Source organism: Littorina saxatilis, linkage group LG3 (genome assembly GCF_037325665.1).
Source record: "Littorina saxatilis isolate snail1 linkage group LG3, US_GU_Lsax_2.0, whole genome shotgun sequence".
In the NCBI taxonomy this organism is placed as follows: Eukaryota; Metazoa; Mollusca; class Gastropoda; order Littorinimorpha; family Littorinidae; genus Littorina; species Littorina saxatilis.
This window is the reverse complement of record NC_090247.1, coordinates 68,107,154-68,126,301: the sequence shown is the minus strand read 5'-3', so window position 1 is coordinate 68,126,301 and position 19,148 is coordinate 68,107,154. Positions and strand designations below refer to the sequence as shown.

General features: G+C 44.0%; 2 protein-coding genes across 4 annotated transcripts in view; both read right to left on the bottom strand.

Annotated features, from left to right (window-relative positions):
* Window positions 1-2,156: 2,156 nt before the first annotated feature.
* LOC138960977 (52 kDa repressor of the inhibitor of the protein kinase-like) lies at window positions 2,157-3,592 on the bottom strand. The gene is made up of 3 exons (XM_070332600.1): window positions 3,574-3,592; window positions 3,088-3,371; window positions 2,157-2,762 (listed from the first exon to the last, which is right to left on the bottom strand). Exons 1-3 carry the CDS (start codon window positions 3,590-3,592, stop codon window positions 2,334-2,336), a joined length of 732 nt encoding a protein of 243 aa, XP_070188701.1. The 3' UTR covers window positions 2,157-2,333.
* Window positions 3,593-8,328: 4,736 nt separating this feature from the next.
* LOC138963093 (phosphatidylinositol-binding clathrin assembly protein LAP-like) overlaps window positions 8,329-19,148 on the bottom strand; it is an 80,786-nt gene continuing 69,966 nt past the window's right edge. For all 3 annotated transcript variants that reach the window (XM_070335114.1, XM_070335115.1, XM_070335116.1), the window contains one exon: window positions 8,329-18,735. The gene's annotated coding sequence lies outside the window, so the exon portion shown is untranslated. The remainder of the gene's footprint in view (window positions 18,736-19,148) is intronic.

Here is a 19,148-nt window from a genome sequence, read left to right as displayed (position 1 = left end):
TCTTCCGGGACATGTTACAGTTGACACACAAAATTTGAAAACTCATCCTGTGTATGTTCTCCCCGGCACATTTTGTATTCAAACTATAAGTATCCTCGCGCCCCCTAATTGGCGTAGAGGCGCGTCCCCCGGGTGGTGGATGGGGGAGCCTTCTCTACTAACTTCTGAGAGAAGGTCGCATCACTCTCGATGCCTATTTTGACTCCTCTATTTTGAAACAGATTTTTATGGAGACCAGCTCTACAGCTCTCTTTGGATTTTTAAGGGAGTCTGGCCTTTATTTTAAGATTTGAATTTTAAAGTTCATTGACACGTAGAGTTTCGACTTAACTTTTGTGTTCCCTTCGGGTAACGTTCCTGACTTTAAATTAAACCAATTTTAAAAAACGACGTCAAAAAACAAAGTTGTGCAATGTTAAACTTGTGGGGTCCTGATTTGGCCTAAATGGTCCGCTGGACCCATTAAGCAACAGTTAGACCGGCACGGTTGGCCTAGTGGTAAGGCGTCCGCCCAGTGATCGGGAGGTCGTGGGTTCAAACCCCGGCTGGGTCATACCTAAGACTTTAAAATTGGCAATCTAGTGGCTGCTCCGCCTGGCGTCTGGCATTATGGGGTTACTTTAGTGCTAGGACTGGTTGGTCCGGTGTCAGAATAATGTGACTGGGTGAGACATGAAGCCTGTGCTGCGACTTCTGTCTTGTGTGTGGCGCACGTTATATGTCAAAGCAGCACCGCCCTGATATGACCCTTCGTGTTCGGCTGGGCGTTAAGCAAACAAACCAAAAGATGGATGAAAGGTTTTCAGAATCCACTGCTTTATTCTCTTTTTAAAACGTTACCCTATATCCTTCACAGGTCAAGGTCAACAATCGGCAGCAACCCAACCCGCCTGGACGGTTGCACTGCCGAGAGCCATCCTGAATTCAGATCAAAATGAGTTCGGCTCATTCTCCCTGATTGTGTGGCAAGGAAACCGATTTTTTTTTTTTTATTTTTTTTTTTATTTTTTACATATTTAGAGCTTTTTGTAATGTATTATTGATATAAGCAGATTCGCGATCGTCGATAATAATTTTTCATGGTGTTTTGTAATTTTTACATTTAGTCAAGTTTTGGGACTGTTGTGGGACTTCGAGTATGGATGACGTCTCATGTTGCTTCACTCATCACACACTTCCAATCCTGAGGGCATGCACAGTGAGGGCATGCACAGTGATAACATTGCAAGTCAACTTTCTTTAAACCGTTTTTACATTTAGTCAAGTTTTGACTAAATGTTTTAACATAGGGGGGGAATCGAGACGAGGGTCGTGGTGTGTGTGTGTGTAGAGCGATTCAGATCAAACTACTGGACCGATCTTTATGAAATTTTACATGAGAGTTCCTGGGAATGATATCCCCGGACCTTTTTTTCTTTTTTTCGATAAATACCTTTGATGACGTCATATCCGGCTTTTTGTTAAAGTTGAGGCGGCACTGTCACACCCTCATTTTTCAATCAAATTGATTGAAAATTTTGTAAAGCAATCTTCGACGAAGGCCGGACTTCGGTATTGTATTTCAGCTTGGTGGCTTAAAAATTAATTAATGACTTTGGACATTAAAAATCTGAAAATTGTAAAAAAAAAATTTAACAAATTATAAAACGATCCAAATTTACGTTCATCTTATTCTTCATCATTTTCTGATTCCAAAAACATATAAATATGTTATATTTGGATTATAAACAAGCTCTGAAAATTAAAAATATAAAAATTATGATCAAAATTAAATTTTCGAAATCAATTTAAAAACTTTCATCTTATTCCTTGTCGGTTCCTGATTCCAAAAAAATATAGATATATGTTTGGATTAAAAACACGCTCAGAAAGTTGAAATGAAGAGAGGTACAGAAAAGTGTGCTATCCTTCTCAGCGCAACTACTACCCCGCTCTTCTTGTCAATTTCACTGCCTTTGCCACGAGCGGTGGACTGACGATGCTACGAGTATACGGTCTTGCTGAACAATTGCATTGCGTTCAGTTTCATTCCGTGAGTTCGACAGCTTGACTAAATGTTGTATTTTCGCCTTACGCGACTTGTTTCTATGTAAAATTGATGTTTTCCAGGGGCGGATCATGGTAAATGTAGGGGGGGGCACTGGCATGTTATTCCCATATAGTGATAGACAACAACATGTACACCGACGAGTGCCTGCACAATTTAACACACAAACAAAGAGAAAGACACAGACATTATGCAATGCTTCTTCAGCACATTTATCAATAAAGTTGCCAATTTCACAGTTTCCCGACAGAAACAGGGTTAAAGACTCACCACGTCAGGCACACATTCAGGAGTTGAGCAATCGACGAGGCTGCAAAGCCATGGCTGTACGGTACCTGTTGGCAAACCGGTCAACGACATCATCGATGTCCACTGTGATGTGTCGGTGGGTCCTCATGAGTGCTAGGCCGTTTAGTCTGGTTTCGCCCATAGTTGTGCGCAGATACGATTTCAAGGTTCGTATCCCGCTTATCGTTCTTTCACATTCAACCGTGGTGATGGGGAGTGTGCTGAGGAGGATCAACATCCTGTGGATGTTGGGGAAAAAGTCTTCAGGACATGATCTTAAAGCCTCAGCCACGGTGTCAGGGACGGGGGCGTCTGCAGCAGCACCTTCCCACTTGTGCCTCCAGCGTACGTATTCTGTGTCCAGTGCCTCGAAGCTTGGGAGATCTGCCTCCCACAGGCTTGCTAGGCGCTGGATACCCTCTGGAACCTGAAAAAAAGATTCAGTATCAACTTCTGTTCAAAGTCAGTGACTGACTAAATCTTGTTGGTCACACTGTCTGTAATCCCGGCAGGTGGCAAGCTAAGCTAAGCACCTGCCCACATGCACGGACGGTAAACAGTGATTATACTGCAGTTGCAGCAGGGCATTAGTTTCATCTAGATGAGACTCCCATTAAATGACTGACCAGCGGAACAGTAGCTAGGCGCCTTCAGCATATATACATTACTGAGAATGGATCTGTACGCTATATAAATGCTATATAAGTAAAACAATACAAAATTCAATACAATACCTGACGAAACCCTCCTACTGGCTCAATCCTGCCTTCCGCCACGATGCACGAGGGCACAAGCCCCATCCCGTCCACGGCAATTTCAGACCCGGTGGTGAAGCGAGAGTCCAGCTGGGCGATGAGGTGGTCCAGAAACGGAATGGCTATGGACCTGCGGAAGAAATCTTCAGTTGTCTCTGCTGGCGGGTTACTCCGACACGTCTGTCGTTCTGCACCTCTGGGTTTGTGTAGTTGAGTCGGCTGTTGCTGCCATCCGTGTTGATTCTTGAAACCAGCTGTGGAAGGTTGCGATGATGTCGTTCCTGAGGCCCTGAACTGTGGCCTTTACTGCGTCGATTTCTGTGTACGCTGCCACCACGTCCTTTGCTTTTTGCTGAAGTTTCATTGTCAGGGGACGGAGAACCTGCAGGCTTTTTCTAGTGACGACAAAAGCAACCAGAAATTCACCCGACTGGAAAGCACCAAGAAACCCTTGAGCCTTTGTGAGAGTTTCACTGTCCCAACCTGTGTTTTCCTGCACCATCTGGCCAAGGCAGTCGTACACCACAGGGAAGAGCTCGGCAAATGTTTCAAAAGCACAATGCCTCTCCACCCACCTTGTTTAGCAGAGGTCGACTAGTTTTGTCTTCTTGCCTTCTGCTTGGACTGAGTGCACCACATTTTCAAACTATTCTATTTACAACAATACACATTACCAAAAATACGAGTAAACCGCTTCGTAACACACTGTTATCAGTAATCAAAGTGTTACAAACTGCTTACACGCTTTCAACTTCAGCGAAAGACGCCCAGTCCGCAAAACATTGACTGCGAAGTGAAATTGACAAGCCAGTATAGCCTATTGCGGTAAGAAGGAAAGCGCGCTTTTCTGTATTCTTTTTAACTTTCTAAGCTTGTTTTGAGTACAACGTATATCTCATGGTTTTGGAATCAGGAAATGATCAAGAATAAGATGAAACCATTTTTGGATCGATTTCCTACATTTTAATCGTAGTACTAATTTACCTATTTTCGTTAATTGTGATCACATTTTAAGAGTAAACATGACATATGTATATATGGTTTTAGATTCAGAATTTGACGAAGAATATGCTGCAATCAATTTTAAATCTGGTTGCGAAAAATCGGATATAATGACAACTTTAATGAGCAAACTCATTAATTAATTGTTAAGCTTTCGAGCCTCTCAAAATGAGTAGTTGGTTTCCTCCCTTGTGCGGGATGAATTATTGGATAGGCTCCAAGATCGTCTGCTGGACTGCACGTTCGTTGGTATTCTTAGCTTACTTTGTAAATAGCTATTGAAGTGCAACCTATTGTGCTAAGACCTTGCGCTTGGTAATAACCAAAGCAAATATTCTGCATCTAAAATGTTTAGTTTCCCATTAATAGGCTACATTTGCGTAAGCAAAGATCTATTATAAATGGATGTAGAGCTGAATGCACAGAGGTTGGTGAAGTTGTCCTTTCTTTCTTTCCCCAAACACAGGTGTGCATGCGGCGCGCCCTCTGTTCACTTCACGCATCTCTCTCACAGGTCGACTCTCATGCTTAAAAACATCTGCAACACCGGTCACTTTAAACCAAAGTTCAAAGAGAATCGTCTTGCTACAATGTCCACGTATCATTCTTCTGAAGTTCGATAATTGTTAACAAACGATTTCCGGATACACTTATGAACAAAGTATCAATATATCAAATAACCAAGGGAAGTAATCGCTCTTAATGCATACGACATGTGTAATAGAGTAAGCGAGAGTTGTACGGAACCTTTTCTCCTGGCACCTGAGAGAATAACAAGGATGAAAGTCGCTTGTTCATTTCAATGCTTGTTATTCTCTCAGGTGCCAGGAGAAAAGGTTCCGTACAACTCTCGCTTACTCTATTACACATGTCGTATGCATTAAGAGCGATTACTTCCCTTGGTTATTTGATATCTTAACATCGCTCTGCCTCATTCCGTTTGAAATTCTAAAAGTATCAATTGTCAACTGTCTTTCCCGGCCGTACACTCCAATCCCTCCTCCATCTTCCCGTGAAGGGGGGAGAGCGAGCGAGAGAAAGAGAGACAATGACAATGACAATTCTTTAGAGAGAGAGAGGGAGGGAGAGAGAGAGGGGGGGGGGGGGGGGAGAGCGAGAGAAATATGGAAAGAGCGATTGAGAGGTGCTGAGAGAGAGAGAGAGACAAGGAAAGAGCGATTAAGAGGTACAAAGAGAGAGAGAGAGAGAGAGCGATTGAGAGGTGCTGAGAGAGAGGATGGAGAGGGAGAAAGGGAGGGGGGGAGCGTGAGAGACAAGGAGAGAGCGATTGAGAGGTACAAAGAAAGAGAGCCGAATTGAGAGAGTGAGAGAGAGAGAAAGAGAGAGATTCTTTCTTTCTTTATTTGGTGTTTAACGTCGTTTTCAACCACGAAGGTTATATCGCGACGAGGGAAAGGGGGGAGATGGGATAGAGCCACTTGTTAAATGTTTCTTGTTCACAAAAGCACTAATCAAAAAATTGCTCCAGGGGCTTGCAACGTAGTACAATATATGACCTTACTGGGAGAATGCAAGTTTCCAGTACAAAGGACTAAACATTTCTTACATACTGCTTGACTAAAATCTTTACAAACATTGACTATATTCTATACAAGAACCACTCAACAAGGGTAAAAGGAGAAACAGAATCCGTTAGTCGCCTCTTACGACATGCGGGGGGGCAGAGAAATAAGGATGTGGAAAAGAAGACTTTTGGTAAGTGAAATAAAGGTGATGGATCCAGTCAGGTAGAAATAAGACAACAAGAAAAGAATTGAAAAACTGCAGGGAATAGTAGGGAGAGTTTTCTTGGAAGGAAATATAGGTGAAAGGATTGGTAAGGCAGAAATAAGACAAAAGAAGAGAAGTAAAGGGGTGGGGTAGCTCTGTGAAAACACTCCCGCCGCATGAAGGCGACCCCATGGGAGCAAAGAGAGAGATAAGGAGAGAGCGATTGAGAGGTTCAAAGTGAGAAAGTGATTGAGAGGTGCTAAGAGAGACAGACAGACAGACAGACAGACAAAACAGTAGACACACACACACACACACACTCAAAGGGAAGTGTCTGTCGTTTAAACATGTATAGTATAGTGCTATCGACACGTAGCGCAATCGACACGTAGCGCTACAGTACATTGGTCTTTCAAAAATAGTAATATCGACACGTAGTTCTATTGAGACGTAGTGATAAGGGCATGTGTGAATTGTGGCAATAGCACTACGTGCCGATAGCACTACTCCTTTCAGCAATTTGTGTCGATAGCACTACAGAAAATAGCGCAAACGATACGTAGCACAAATGACACGTAGCGCTAGCGAGACGCACCGGCCCTGGATTGCAGTATTTTGCTTCCTTTGGAAAAAAAAAATTCCGGGGGGGGGGGGGGGGGGGCGGACCCCCTAGCATCTTCGGGCGCTGTGAAAAAAGTTTGGGTGGGCCCCCCCCCTTCCTTAAGATCCGCCCTTGGAACACACACACATCACACACACATCACACACACATCACACACATCACACACACATCACACACACACATCACACACACATCACACACACACAAACTTTGCCTTCGAACGAGGATTGGGAGCTTCTCGATGAGCTTTGGTGAGGATTCTGTGTCAGAAGAACAGCAATGAATAATAGGGCTAAAGGGTTTCGTTGGAACATGAACGAGTTTCCCGTTGTCTCCTCCCGTGACTTGTTTAAAACTAGAGTTGAGTTGATCCTGCGAAGCTTGTACTATAATTAAAAGGTCTATACTTACGAGTGATGGGGAGGGGGGAATGTGAGGTCTACGTGTGTGCCTCCTGTATGTCAGACTGGATAACAGCAGAGGAAAACAGCTATGAACGTTGTCTGGGTCCTGTGGCAGTACAGGCCACACTGGGATCCAGCGATGTCAGAAAAAAAGGCCACTCTTGGTCACTGGGATCCTGCGACGTCAGAGAAAATAAGCCACTCCTGGTAGACGTTAACTTAGCCTTAAGCCACACTGGGATCCAGCGACCTTAGAAAAAATAAGCCACTCGTGGTAGACGTTAACTTAGCCTTAAGCCACGTGTGGCATCGCGCACTACACAGGGTTAAACCGTCCATTGGTGGGAGGACGAGGAATCGAATTGTAGCAATTCTACGGTTTAATTTGATAGGCCTTTCCTGGCGGCTACAACACCCAATGTGGATGTGGACTCTTCATTGAGGAAGATTATTCCTCAATTAATTTCTCTTCCTCTTTTTTTTCCCAGGACAGTCTCTTTGCTCAGAAAATCGCTGATTTGAGGAGAGTTGTTCAGCCTGCATACTTGTGTGCTTTTCTATGTGTGTGTGTACGCTTGTTTGCTTGTGTGTGTCTCTTAGTTTTTACACCCCCGGTATAGGGGTGTGTATAGGTTTCGCTCGATGTGTTTGTTTGTTTGTTTGTTTGTGTTCGCATATAGATCTCAAGAATGAACGGACCGATCGTCACCAAACTTGGTGAACAGGTTCTATACATTCCTGAGACGGTCCTTACAAAAATTGGGACCAGTCAAACACACGGTTAGGGAGTTATTGGTGGATTAAGATTCTACAAGGACTTATAGAGGCACATATTAATGGTCAAAGGGAAATAACCACACTTGTTAGCAGTGCCTGCTCAGTTGGTGGCAGTGAGAATGCTAAGGACGGGGGTGTTTTTCCTACCTCGGAGGAATTTCTTGTTTATGTCTGTCTTTGCATTTATAAAACCAAGGATGTAAATGGCAGATTATTGTCATATTTTTCTTGACATTTCTTTTTTCCAAACGCATTATCTAGCTTTGGAGAGAAGAAAATCGTCTCAAAATAGCTCTGCACTCACAGGAGTAGTGTGTGTGACAAAAAGTGCCAGATAATAAAACAAATGAACAAAATGTGTCATACAGACTTCCTGTATTTGGTTCATGATCGTGTTATTCTCAAATAAAATACATTTCTTGAAGTTAAAACACCGACTGCTCAGGCTGGAACGTCAAGAACGGCTTTACGAAATCTTCGTTCATGGGCTGAAACTCCAACGTTCACTCATATATATATATCATGTTTTTGTATGTGTGGATTTTTACGTCAATGACCGTTTTTACTCCACCATTTAGGCAGCATACGCCGATTTTGGGGGAGCTTCATGAAATGTTATGAGATCGTTTGTCATGACTCTCCCTCTCTCACACAGCCTCTCCATGTTACACAGGCAATCATAAAAGACAAAAACACATCCTGTTTCCCTTTCAAAACAAGTCTTTTCCGCTTTCAAAGTCTCACACGAGTGTCGTACATTTTACATACTTCCAAGTCTAGGTTATAACTACAGTATGTACAGTGTTTTTTCATGATGATACTAGTACACAGACAGATAATTTACATATACTTTGCGGTATACAATTAGATACAACGGACAGAGAAAAAGAAGAAATGAGGTACAGCTCAACAAAATAGAGCAACCGAGAGAAAACGACGAAAAAATCCAAACAAACAAAACGAACAAAACAAAATTAGCACTCGATCCTCAACTCTCACACTATGTCAAACTGATCATCACCATAACAAAAACATCTACCCATTTCATCCTCGGGGGACGAAACAATACAGAATTTAGGATGATACGAAGTGGCTGCGTGTAAATCAATATGAACCCATAACCACACTCTACAATAAAATCTCAATCTTAACAATAACAGACCCGCGGACTCAAGTTAAAAAGTACAAATACAGTTTCATGTCTAGGCCTGCGCCCAGAAATGCTAGGATAAAGTGAACACTCACGTCACCTGACTACACGTGAACAAGATAATTGGTCCCCATGGTAACCTCATACATGTATCATCACTCTTCAACAAGTGTAGTCCTACGTTTCATGAGGCTAATTCAACTCACAACACCGAGAAGATTATCTACACTATTTGGATCTGGTCAAGACCTCTACAGGTTTTTTTCCAAGTAGTATTAAAGTGCTGAGCACAATCACTGATTTTTATTTCTACAAGTAAAATTATATATCAACGACAACCTTGTCATGCATTCATTCATATTGTAATACAGCATCTACGAGGAAGAAACAACAGCCGATACTGTTCTTAAGGTGTCAAAGTATCTGTGAAGGTACAGGAAAGACGTACACGGTCTACTACCTCTAGATACTACCATCATGAAAGATAGTTAATAACAATCAAACCAGGTTTTTAAAAACATTTGACTTCAAAGTTTTGAAAGAAACAGTTATTGAACTAGTACATAGTGGTCAGTTCATTGCACTACAGTGTCTGTTGTTCTGGGTTCACAACTCCGAAATACCGGGAAGAGAGAAAAAGTTCTGGGCAGGTGGAAAAAGATCTCAGGTTTCAGCATGTAGAAAATGTTCCTAGATCTCCATGGGTCAACCTCACATGTTGCATTGCCGTTCTTGTTGATCTTGCCTTCGTGCACACTCAGCACGAATAGATCACAATGCACATTATATTTACTTGCTCACATGGGCAAGTATGTTTTGCAACCAGTGTTGTGTGTACAACACAATCAACAATGCATGCAAATCCCTCAAGGAAGCCACACCCCTTCCTAAGTTGCCGGGATAAATTTTTAAAAAAAGTATACACCCACTAACTCTGAAATGACAAAGGCAGAAGAATCAACTCAAGTTGTAAGATTTTGCACACTGTCTTGTTACTCAGGCTTTATGTTTCCAATGGGAGGACTGTGACCAATTAATCCAGACAAATACAGTGGAACCCCTCACAAAGACCCCCCTCTCTAACGACTACCCCGCCACAACGACCCTTTTTTTTTAAACCGATGCGTTTCCTTATATAGTTGTCACCAGTGTAGCGACCACCCCGCTCTAACGTCCACCCCGCTCTAACGTCTAAGGACCGACCTAACAGCTTGTGTAACGACTTTGTCAGACCACAGGCGGAGGTATCGTTCACTGGACCACCACTATGATAGTACTATGATAGTGGTGGTCCAGTGAACGATACCTCCGCCTGTGGTCAGACAAAGCTAAGACTCAACCTCCCTGGCCTAGTATGGCCTGAGGCCACAGTAAGACCAGGATCAGCATACCCGGCCCTCCATGAGGAGTTTGTGGAACTCACATTCGACCTGGGACTGGAGCAGGTGGTTCACCATCCAACACGCGGCGGCAACTTTTTGGACCTTGTTCTCACCAACGCCTCAGACCTCGTCCCTCGAGTCGAGGTCATGCCGAAACTGGCTGACCACGAGGTGGTGTACTTCGAGTTTCAGGCCAAGGCCACCAGATCCCCGAACATCGCCCGTCCTGTCCCCCTATATGCAAAAGCAGACTGGGACAGCATGAAGACCGACATGGCTGCCCTCATGGAGAAGATTGACAGCCTTGACCCTGCCTCCCCTGTTGATACCCTCTGGACGACCTTCAGAGATGGACTCCTGCAGTCAATCAAGCAGCACATACCACACAAGACTGCAAAACACAAGCAATCCTATCCCTGGATTACACATGACCTACGCAAACTTATCCGCATACGAGACAGAAGATACAGACTTATGAAGAAGCATGGAACAGAGGATCTGAAGAAAGAAGTAAGGGATCTTCAAAGAGAGGTGCAGAAGCAGCTACGTCGAGCTTACTGGAGATACGTGGGAAATCTTTTCACCCCAACGGACTCCGAACAAAGCACGCAACCCAGCATGAAGAGGTTCTGGACTTACATGAAGCAACTGAGGTCCTCCGCCTCTGGTGTCCCACCCTTAAAAGCAGAGGGTAAACTAGTGACTGAACCCAAGGCCAAAGCAGAGCTCCTGAACGCGCAATTCAACACAGCTTTCAGCAGCGGCAAGGAATACACGCAAGCCGAGTTTGAGGAGAAGTGTAAGATGGCCACCGACTCCCAACTACCCACCAATGGACGACATCCTGATCACCACCAACGGCGTCGAGAAACTCCTTGCGGACCTCAACCCCACAAAAGCGACGGGCCCGGATGGCATCTCACCAAGAGTGCTCAAAGAGCTTGCCCATGACATCGCTCCCATCCTGACTCCGATTTTCAAGCGCTCCCTTGACAGTGGCGAGGTGCCCTCAGACTGGAAGCAGGCCATCGTCACACCCATCTTTAAGAAGGGAGAACACTACAACCCTGCGAATTATAGACCTGTATCCCTGACCTGTGTATCTGGCAAAGTCATGGAGCACATACTCGTTAGTCACATCATGGACTTCTTGGAGCAACAGCTGATCCTCACCCCTCAACAGCATGGCTTCAGGAAACAACGCTCATGCGAGACCCAGCTGTTAGAGCTTATCAACGAGTTGGCAGCCAACCTGGATAGGAACGGCCAGACAGATGTCGTGGTGATGGACTTTGCCAAGGCATTCGACAAGGTGAACCATTCCCTGCTCGTCCATAAGCTCCATCACTACGGCATCAGAAACTCCACCAACTCCTGGATTGCCAGCTTCCTACATGGACGGAGCCAAGCAGTCGTCGTGGAAGGGTCAAGGTCAACCAACATCCCGGTCAAGTCAGGCGTACCACACGGATCAGTCCTCGGACCTTGTCTATTTCTGATCTACATTAATGACTTGGCTGCGCGGGTGTCCTCCACGACTCGACTCTTCGCCGACGACACCATCGTCTACAGGCTCATCGCTGCCGCCAGCGATCATGCTGCCCTTCAGTCTGACCTACAACGACTAGAAGAGTGGGAGTCACAATGGGACATGACCTTCCACCCCGACAAATGCAGTGTGCTCACAGTCAGTAAGAAGAAGAAGACCTCCGCACACCAGTATACGCTGCACGGACACGCCCTCGAGAATGTCACCTCCGCGAAATACCTTGGAGTGACAGTGCAAGCAGATCTGAAGTGGGATATTCACATCGACACCATCGTGAAGAAGGCCAACCAGACCCTTGGATTCCTTCGCAGGAACCTCAAGATAGGAGCAGTCCACACCAAAGAACTGGCCTACAAGTCCCTAGTGCGACCTTTGCTGGAGTACGCATGCACAGCCTGGGACCCCTCCTCGCAGAAGAACATCGCCAAGATCGAAGCCGTACAGCGCAGGGCAGCACGCTACGTTCTCCACCGACATCGCAACACCTCAAGTGTCGGAGAGATGCTGCAGACCCTCCAGTGGCCCTCTCTTGAGCAACGCAGACGGACGTCCAGACTGTGTATGCTGTACAAGATTACCAACAACCTCGTCAAGGTCAACTGCGACGAGCTCCAACACCTTCCCAGCAGATCAAGAAGAAGCTCAAGAACAAACACCAGAGCCTTCAACAGGATCCCAAGCAAGACCGATACGAGACTGAACAGCTTCCTCCCCAGAACCATCAGGGAGTGGAATGAGCTACCAGAGGAGGTTGTCAGCGCGGCGACAGCAGCCGCCTTCACCTCCAGCGCATCCCACCACTGCCAGCACCTGTAAACAAAACCCTGTACCCTGCCCTAGGCCACCAGTAAGTACGGTCGATGAAGGCTAGGGCAGCACCGGCAGGGGTTTAACCCCTGCAACCGCTCCGGCCGCCGGCTTGGCCTAGCCCGAGACTTGAAAATGCTGTGTGGTCCTGCCCCCCCACCCCCCTCTCCCTGCAAATTTTATTTTCTTCCGCAACCCTCCAAAGCGCCACTAATAGTCAGAACGTTGACCCTGGGCGTTAAATGGAAGAAGAAGACTCTCAGTCAGCGTAACGCATCACTCACAAACCGGTTATAACCAGTTGAATAGCATTCGCCAAATGTAAGTCGCCGTGGATTTTCATTTCGCTCGATTAGCGATTACCGGTACTTTATTAGCTGACTCTACTCAAGACTCGGCGCTTTTCTCTTTCTTTCGCGAATCGTCGTTTGTCAACAAGTCGTCGTGACAAGATAGCATACAGAGAAACACCGAATGTATCAGGATCTCGCATGCGCGAGATTTCGTTTTTTTGTGTCTCGCGATAGTTGGAGGAGCGAGAGCCGCCAGGTTGTGTTTTCGTCTGCTCGAAATGTGCGCAAAAGTCGTAAATCATCCCAAAAAAGCTTATTCCGGGCGGGACTACATGTGTGTGTTGGTTACAAATTGTGTGTGCGATATTTTTCTTCAAACTTTTTCACTTTTCTTCTTTGTTTCACTTGATTATTCTCGGAGCTGATTTCGCCAAATACCTTACTTTCGTTTGCCTGGTTGTTTTGATTGATTGACACGATCTGATTATATTTTTTTCGACGGCGGGTAATATAGTGACGCGGCCTATACGTGGCTCGTCCCAATTTTTTTTTTTTCAAGGGGTGCGTCTTGTAATCCGTCAAATACGGTAACTTTTTTTGCATTGAAACATGCACCAGAACTGGTGGACACCATCGACAATGTCAAACATGAAATCGAAGCAGTTTGCTTGAGGAAACGATCGTCAGCAACTCAAACTTCTCTGGGTTTTTTTTTTAAAGAAAATCTGACTTTCTTTGTGGCCCCCTGACCCCGCCCCCTCCCTCCATAAGGACCGATTTTTGTCAACATTTTCAAGGTCGCTAGAGAGGGGTTCCACTGTACTGAATTGAGAATGATACCTAGAAGATGACTGTTTCTAACAATTAACAATATGACAGAATACAGACACCAACATGGTTTCCATTTCATTGCACAACAAGAGGCCAAGCCTTCAAGGCTCCCGTAAGAAATTGACAAACAGTAACACAAACTCAATCACTCCGTCACACATACACACACACAGCCTAGACACGGTGCAAGAGTGGGAGACGCTAGATCTAGATCTGTCTGTCTGTAGCCTACTTACGAGTTACGGGGACACGACTGCCACTGAGATCGACACTGCGCTTTCGACAGCGCTTCCTCGCGCAGACACTGAAAACACGCTGTGCAGATCAACCTGTAGGAAATCTCCTTTGGTATATATCTATTTTTTCTGGAGCCGCTACGAAACCGAACAATGTGAAATCGTCTTCCCCGAATCGGCGAATGCAGCTCAGTAAGAACTGAGAAGTGAATCTATACCACAATCCTTCACGCGATCTGACCTAACCTTGACCCCTGACACAACACAAACCAGTCTCCTGTTTTTACCCCCCCCAAAACCCACCACCACCCGTTTTCTTTGGATACACACTTTATCTACATACGTGCCGACGAAATGTTGATCATTGCTTCAATACTTTGAATAATAACCCGGTAAAATTAGTATTTCGGTGTTCAGTCAAATGGTAAAGTTTCTATCACACACGCACGCACGCACAGACAGACAAAAGTTAGCATCGCATAGGCTACACTTACATGAGCCAAAAAGGCTGTAGTTATGTGCTGACCTTTTATTTTCTTACACAATTTGCACAGCAAATGATTTGTGGACATTTCAGGGTGCTGAATAACTATCAACCTTCATTTTAATTTCTCACATACAGCTATACCTGCGATGAACGGGCCCTCCCATGAGAGGACACCTCCCTTAAAAGGACACCTTCTCGTCCCTTTTTATATTATCTCTACCAAAGTATACCTGTCATGACAGGCCACCTGCAATGTAGGGACACTGTTGGCTGGTCCCAAGGGTGTCGTTTCATCGCAGGTACCACTGTATTTCCAACATCTGCCCAATACCTCTTATACTTGTCACATTTTATGTATGAGTGTAACAAATAGTGTCAAACCAAACCATAAAGGCGAGCAATCTGTGCGCCCCAACCCTTCACCCCATACCTTGGCCTAAAAGCAAAAGGCAACAAAGAAAGCGACCTCTCATTCATGTGTGCAAACATAAAGTGTGTCTGGCACAAGTGCAGTGATGGTGGGCTATACAATGGCTAAATGACTGGTTTCCTCCTTCCATTCATGACTGGTCTGTCTCCATGATGGTGGGCTATACAATGGCTAAATGACTGGTTTCCTCCTTCCATTCATGACTGGTCTGTCTCCATGATCAAATGGTATTGTTTTGACTAGAATTATGATGGTCTCTGTAATTTCATCTTACTGCTTTTCACATGGAAAACGCTGAATACATCATATTTAGTAGATGATCAAGCTATCCAACTCTACATGGAGAGAGAGAAAGAGAGATGTGAATGATTTATTGCTCTTTTAGGTTATCAGTCCATTTCAGAGCAAGGGGAGGTTGGAAAGAGAACTTTTCTGTCATGTGTGTGCCTGCAGAGCATACTCAGGCAGTAGAATACAAACAAGAAGAGCAAACGCTCGATCGAGTCACTTTCGCAGTTCTGAATATTATATGAGGCATCAGATGGACAGGAAGAAATTGCTATTCACAACACAATGAGTCACGTTCACATAAAATTTGAGCCCGGTCACTTTTATAGTTTCCGAGAAAAGCCCAACGTTAAGTTGTGTGTTGCCGAACAGAAAAGGCTAGTTATCTCCCTTGTTTTTCTGATAACGTTCGTAAAAGGCTACAGATGTAAATACTTTGATGTAAAGAATAATCCTACAAAGTTTCAATCACATCCGATGAACTTTGTCAAAGATATAAAATGTCTAATTTTTCCTTTGACGCTGACCTGTGACCTTGAAAAAGGTCAAAGGTCAACGAAACCATCGTTAAAGTGTAGAGGTCATTGGAGGTCACGACTAAACAAAATATGAGCCCGATCGCTTTGATAGTTTCCGAGAAAAGTCCAACGTTAAGGTGGTGTCTACCACTGACCGATTACATAGTCACTTTTTCTCAAGTGACTCAAAAAATCAAACTAATTACGACACCAGCAGCTAAATCAAGGAGAGAGAAAAGCGTGTAAGTAGAAACCTGCCTTCCAAGATGGTTTCGTCAGAACCGGTACGACAACAAAATCAATCAATCAGTCCTGTCAAACCTCCAGCTACCCATTCCACATGCACATCCCCAAAGCGATTTTGCGCAGTTTTGTCTCCTCTCTTATCATATCAGACTCTGTACACGCTTTCACACACACAACTTGCATATGAGGTTTGGTTTTTTCACTTCCACCCAGTTCTGTCTGAACAGCTGCAAACCAAAACTGTCGCGAGATTCTCACTATGGCTGTACACACACCACTCAAAGCAACACAAACTGAACTCCGATTTTCAATCAAAAGCAACAGCTCACAACCCAACCTACTCGTAACTGTTGTGCAGGGTTAAACAATCAGTGGCAGTAGAGGATCCACACTGACTCTTGATACTAGAACTGCAAATAACAGATGTCAACAACACCGAGCCAATCCGTCTCCACAGTTGTTGACATTCTGACAAAAAGCTAGCAGTTGCTCTTATCTACCACGATTGAACTATTATATACAATGTCATCATTGGCTTAATTGGCGTTGATTTTAGTCACAGCCTGCATTTGCTCAACAAAGCTAAACGCATAAAATATGCACTGATATTTTCACATCAGCAAATGACACAGTAGTGTTGCTGTGTGACTTATCATTCTTGCTGCTAAACCTAGACTGAACGCAGTAAGCAAAAGGCAGAAGAAAAAATCAAAGACAGACTGGGGAAAAAGTCTGACAATGTTTCAAAGCATCTCAAGAAAAAAAAAGTTTTGAATCTGAACACACATCAGAATATGAGGATAGACATGAAAGTCACTCTACACATGTTTTTCCTGAATTCAACTGCTCATGAACATTTGCAAAGCCTGCTTGTGAAAACAACCAATTTCTCATAAGAAAAACAAGCAATTTCTCACAAGAAAAACAAGCAATTTCTCATGAGAAAAGTGAGACAATGTAAACATCTTGTGTTAGCTTACGACATCTTCTACCAACACCCATAGCCTTCACACATTCTTACTGTAACATCAACTTGTAAAAAAACAAAAAAACATGAGGCATAATTATGGTACACACAACGCAACTGTGAAGAAGTGGCTTTCTGATGCCCTAAAGTGTACAGTACCTGTCACACGATGGTAGCGCCAGTATGTCTAAGTGTAGAGTACCTGTCACACGATGGTAGCGCCAGTATGTCTAAGTGTACAGTACCTGTCACACGATGGTAGCGCCAGTATGTCTAAACACTTCTACTCACAACAGAAGCCAGCCCCTCAATGCCCACAATTACAAGACAGGACTCTTGCTAACAGTCTCAGAAAGAACGCTACTTCAGGAGTGAAAAGAACAAGTGAACATGAATGATTACATGGCAACTGCTTACCGCCTTTTGACTTTGATTCAATGCGGGGGGGAAAAAAAAGTTGATTATCACAGCCAAAACACACAACACCAAAACTGTGTGATATTTCTCATCGCTAAGACCAGCACACGACGCTCTACAGTGTGTGACTATCATCCACTACTCTATTATTCAATCCACTCCCCTACCAGAACACTGAAATGGACCAGAACATCAACATTCATCAGTGATAATTGGACGTCAATGTTCTCTGATATTATTTTGTTTCCGTACTGATAGATGATGATACACTCAATCATCTTACAATTCAGAACATCTCAAAAGCTTAAGTCTAAAACAGGGATGCCTATATACAATGCCACTATTAGCACAGCATTATGGTGTGAGCTATTTCCAACACAAATGTTTTATTTCAAAACACCAAGAATCTTGTAATATCTACCAAGACTTGCTCACATGATTACTGCACAATCAGTTTTCTGATTACATCCAATCATCTACAATTAAGTTGAATTTTTTACTATAATCTCTGAATGCTATCATTATCAAGGATGATTTCACTAAAAATCCACCACTAGAAATGTAGAAAAGACAAGGAAAATAGCTTGCAGTTCTATGTGAAATATTCAGCCAGAGCCTACATAAGTGTAAATCAAATAGTACATCTAAAATGTCATTGATAACAAGGATTAGTCAGAGCCTGTACCATGTTTATCGCGAGTTACACATCTACACACAGATATATACTGCACAAATTTGTTTTCTTGTTCTACTCGGTCGAATAGAAATCATCTGTGAACTTTTACCTTTCAACGCGTGATACTTGAACAAATTATTACATGGACTGGTTTGGCTTCCAAGGGAAGGTAATAACGGACAAAGCAGAATCGGCACAAAAAAAGAAGGAAAAAAGATTCCTTAATGGCTAGAAAGGACATGTGCCCTGTTCTCACTAAATTGTACAGATTAGTACGCTCAGTGACCTTATCATATTCGCTCAACACTTCCAGTGCACGTGTTTTTCTTGCAGGTCCACGCATTCACACATTTCATCTTTTCCAGTGAATCCTCACACAAGTCTGGCGTGAACAATATATTAAATCATGACCATGATCAAGCTGTATGCCCAATATCTACACACACGCCATGTTGACGCTGACAGAGCCACCACATACCGTTGTCAGAAACAAAGAAACCTTTGCATCTCCATTTGTAAGATATGATCTAGATGCGGGAGATGAAGAAGAAGAAGAACAAAGTCTGGAAAAAAGAACAAAATCCCACTTTAGTCTGTCAGGAGCGAAACAAGTGAACACTGATGACACAGTCACAGCAGCAAACACAGGACAGCAAGTCTGCCGCTAACAGTTCTGTTTCTTTGCTTCGAGGTGAAAGCGAAGAGTGGACGATGGCGGCTAAGTCTCTTCACAATGCCGTGACCAACAAAGCGTCTACAAATGGTGAACGTTTCCGGCACAGCGGAACAACTGTCGTTGACAACTGTCACTGTATGGCGTACTGGTGTATACCTAGAACAAACAAAAAAGGCCGAAAATATGATTAGAACATACACACACATAGAAAAGGGCAGAAAACATGATTAGTACATACACACACATAGAAATTAGAAGGCTGTAAGTCAATGAACAGTCCGGAGCCCCCTCTGATGAAAGGACACCTCCCAAGAATGGACACCTGTTTAATGTCTTTACCAAAATTTACCATTATAGACCATCTTTGGGTGGTACCAAGGGGGTTCCTTAATCTGAGATATTGTTAAAAAAAAAATAATATTCCTGACGCCAGTCACACAAAGAAAGTGCATGTCTGCATCGGAACGTGTGTGTGCACCTGCCTGGTGTGTGCAAGCCTGTCAATGTGAATGCCCTTGTGATAAGAGTGGTGTTGTTCCTGAGGAAGTTGAGGGGCATGCGATGAGCTT